This window comes from Protobothrops mucrosquamatus, unplaced genomic scaffold, assembly GCF_001527695.2.
Source record: "Protobothrops mucrosquamatus isolate PMUCROS unplaced genomic scaffold, P.Mucros_1.0 scaffold3178, whole genome shotgun sequence".
NCBI classification, from domain to species: Eukaryota; Metazoa; Chordata; class Lepidosauria; order Squamata; family Viperidae; genus Protobothrops; species Protobothrops mucrosquamatus.
In genome coordinates, this window is record NW_015389176.1 from 84,429 (window position 1) to 87,790 (window position 3,362).

At 41.8% G+C, this 3,362-nt stretch overlaps 1 protein-coding gene across 1 annotated transcript in view; it reads left to right on the forward strand.

Annotated features, from left to right (window-relative positions):
- Window positions 1-3,362, forward strand: part of NUDT5 (nudix hydrolase 5) — a 33,554-nt gene that overhangs the window by 10,568 nt on the left and 19,624 nt on the right. The window contains exons 4-6 of the mRNA XM_015826552.2: window positions 216-268; window positions 1,148-1,255; window positions 1,380-1,475. Of these exons, the coding sequence (XP_015682038.1) occupies window positions 216-268; window positions 1,148-1,255; window positions 1,380-1,475 (257 nt within the window). The remainder of the gene's footprint in view (window positions 1-215; window positions 269-1,147; window positions 1,256-1,379; window positions 1,476-3,362) is intronic.

The window sequence follows — 3,362 nt, forward strand, 5'->3', positions numbered from 1 at the left end:
AGACAGACAGACAGACAGACAGACAGACAGACAGATAGATAGATAGACAGATAGATTAGAAAACTTAAGTAAAATTAAATAAAATTAAGTAAAGCAAACTTTTCAAAGAAAAAAAAAGCACAATCATTTTGGTCAAAATGACATTATCCATCACAGCTTTTGAAACTCAGGTTTTGACATTTATCTTCTTTTCCCCCCTTGTATTTTTTTAACAGAATATGGGAATCGGTCAAACGTACTACCAGGAAAGAAGGCGTTTCTGCTGATGGTAAGCCAACTTTTCCTTACTATGTAGGTCAAAAAAATCCCCTTGCCCAATAACTGCTGTATGAGCAAACTGGACAAGGTGTATTACAGACGTAAGAAAGAACAAATCACCCCAGGCACTGATGATGTCATCTAGTTGGGTAATGAAATGTCTGCAAGAAAACAAACAAGCTCAGAGAGCATTGAAGACCCCACAAAGCACAAATCAGTGGGACATTCCTGTTCAGTGCATACTGGTTAAATGTTAGGTTTGTGATAGACTCTGCTCTCGATTCATCCGAGAAGGTTCTTCAAAGTCTTTTCCAGCATTCGAGAATGTGGAAGTGGCTACTTGGGAGTAGAAACTTGAAAAAGCGGTTATTCAAGCCAAGGAAGCAATACAGGATAGTATTGCAGTGAAATTTGAGACTGTGGAGGTTGTGGTTCAAATCTACATTGCTTTCAGAAGCCCCTTGGGCTATTCACACACACACACACACTCCTGGCTACACCTACGCCACAAGAGTGTGGGAAAGTGGGAGAACATCCTAAGTTGTTTTGAGTTCCTTCAACAAAGGAAGGGATACGATCCATTTTTATTTTTTTTTAAATGTGGATTTGTCTTGTAAATGAAAACATATTTATTTTTGCATTGATTTCTCCCCTTTTCGTGGGGGGGGCCCTCCAGAAAGCTATTTTTTCCTACGAACTAGGTTAAACGTAAAGAGAACAATTGGTCACCACCAAGTGACCTTTGCCAACCAAGACCAGTAAGGCCACTGCTGCACTACACAAGTTCTCCAGATATCTCTGGATTCTCTATTTATCGATGAGTACTGAATCTCCAGCTCTTTTCATGCTTGCAATCATGTTTTTGCCTGTTTCTCCTCTCGGTTGGCAGGTGTGGCAGTTATTCCCGTGCTGCAACGAACTCTCCACTATGATTGCATTGTCCTAGTGAAACAATTTAGGCCCCCCTTAGGAGCCTATTGCTTGGAATTCCCTGCAGGTAGGTGATTAGACCGAGGTCTTTTGGCATAGTAATTGTGATGAGAACTCCATTTTCTTTCCCTTCCCTTCCGTTCCCTTTTGACAGAGCTGCCATTAAGTCAAGTTGTGTATTTGCACCACAGGTCTGATTGATAGCAACGAAAACCCTGAGACCGCTGCTTTACGGGAACTGGAAGAAGAAACGGGCTATAAAGGGGACATCCTTGAATGTTCTCCAGGTAATTTGGGGGCTTTGCCATAAATGTTGAAAAAGAAGAGGTTTCAAGGTAATAATTTAACAGCTAACCAGCTTGTATAATGGGAGATGTACGATGTAATGTAATGTAAGGTGGAAGATGCAATGATAGGAATGACTCAGCAGGGTCTGTGTCTCTTTAAGAGCCTGAGTATAAAAGGGAAAGCTTTTGCTGGCATGTCTCTCTCTCTCGTCCGTTTCCTGCTGTAATAGCTGTGTATTGGAGTTTGCTGTTTCACCACGTGTATGTATTTTGTTTCTAGTGTATATTGTAGATAGCGTAATATAAACCACCATTTAATACAGACCACTGTGTACTGTATTTACTCCTGGGTTACCTCAGCGCAATAAGACTGTGCATGCTCTGACAAGAGGAAAGAACGACTTGAGGATCCTGGGTGCTCTCTGAGCTTGGTTGTTTTCTCGCAGACGTTTCATTACCCAACGAGGTAACACCATCAGGACCTGAGGATGTTTGGGTAATGAAATGTCTGCAAGAAAACAGCCAAGCTCAGGGAGCAGCAAGGACCCTCCACTTCAATCCTGAGTCACAAATACAGGTAGTCCTCGACTTACAACACTTCATTTAGTGACCAAAGTTACAACGGGATCCCCAGGGTCACATGATCAAAATTCAGACACTTGGCAACTGGCTCGTACTTACGACGATTGCAGCGTCCCAAGATCACGTGATCACCTTTTGGTGACCTCCTCACAAACAAAGTCAATGGGGGAAGCCAGATTCGCTTAACAAATAACCATGTCACTAACTTAACAATTTCAGTGATTCCCTTAGCCACTGGGGCAAGAAAAGTCATAAAATGGGGGCGAAACTCACTTAACAATTGCCTCACTTAACCACAAAAATGTTGGGCTCCATCGTGGTCATAAGCCGAGGACTGTCTCTGTTCTGCTTTAAAGAATGACTCGTACCCTTTTTGTGTGGTATTTTTGAATATTCAGAGAGCTTTGTAAAATCCAGGATTTCTTTTTACAGCCACCGTCATCATGAGGCTCCCAATGAAAAAGAATTGGGATAACCAAAAAAAACCCCCAAACCCATAAATAGAACAATTAACCAGTGGAACAACCTGCCTCCAGAAGCGGTGAATGCTCCAACACTGGAAGTTTTTAAGAAGAGACTGGACAGCCATTTGTCCAAAATGGTGTAGGGCTTCCTGCCTAAGCAGGGGGTTGGACTAGATGACCTCCAAGGTCCCTTCCAACTTTATTATTATTATTATTATTATTATTATTATTATTATTACTACTACTACTACTACTACCACTACTACTACTAGTAGTAGTAGTACTATTGATCATCGCACAGTCAGCCAGATGTTCAGACTGGATTTGGCATTTTTGTCTACCTATCGAGTCCTTACCAAGGACCTGGGATAGGCAGATGTGGATGTTTCATGTTATTACAGATCTCGTCGCAGGATGGAAGCAGTTCCTAGTAAGGCCGCCTTTTGCAATTGACTAATGGCGAATTTGTCAATGCCGATGATGGTGTTCAAGTGGTGCTCCAGTTGTTTTGGGATTGCACCCAAGGCGCCTATTACTATTGGTACTACCCTAGCTTGCCTTTGCTACAGTCTTTCTATTTCTATTTGTAGGTCTTTGTATTTTGTGATCTTCTCCAGTTCTTTCTCGTCTATTCTGCTGTCACCAGGCACTGCCACGTCCACTATCCAGACTTTTTTGTCTTTCTTATCGACAATTGTTAAGTCCGGGGTGTTATGTTGCAGGTGCTTGTCTGTTTGAATTCTGAAGTCCCAGAGCAGTTTAACTTTATCATTTTCTATGACTTTCTCTATTTTATGATCCCACCAGTTCTTGCTTACAGGCAAATGATATTTCTTGCAGA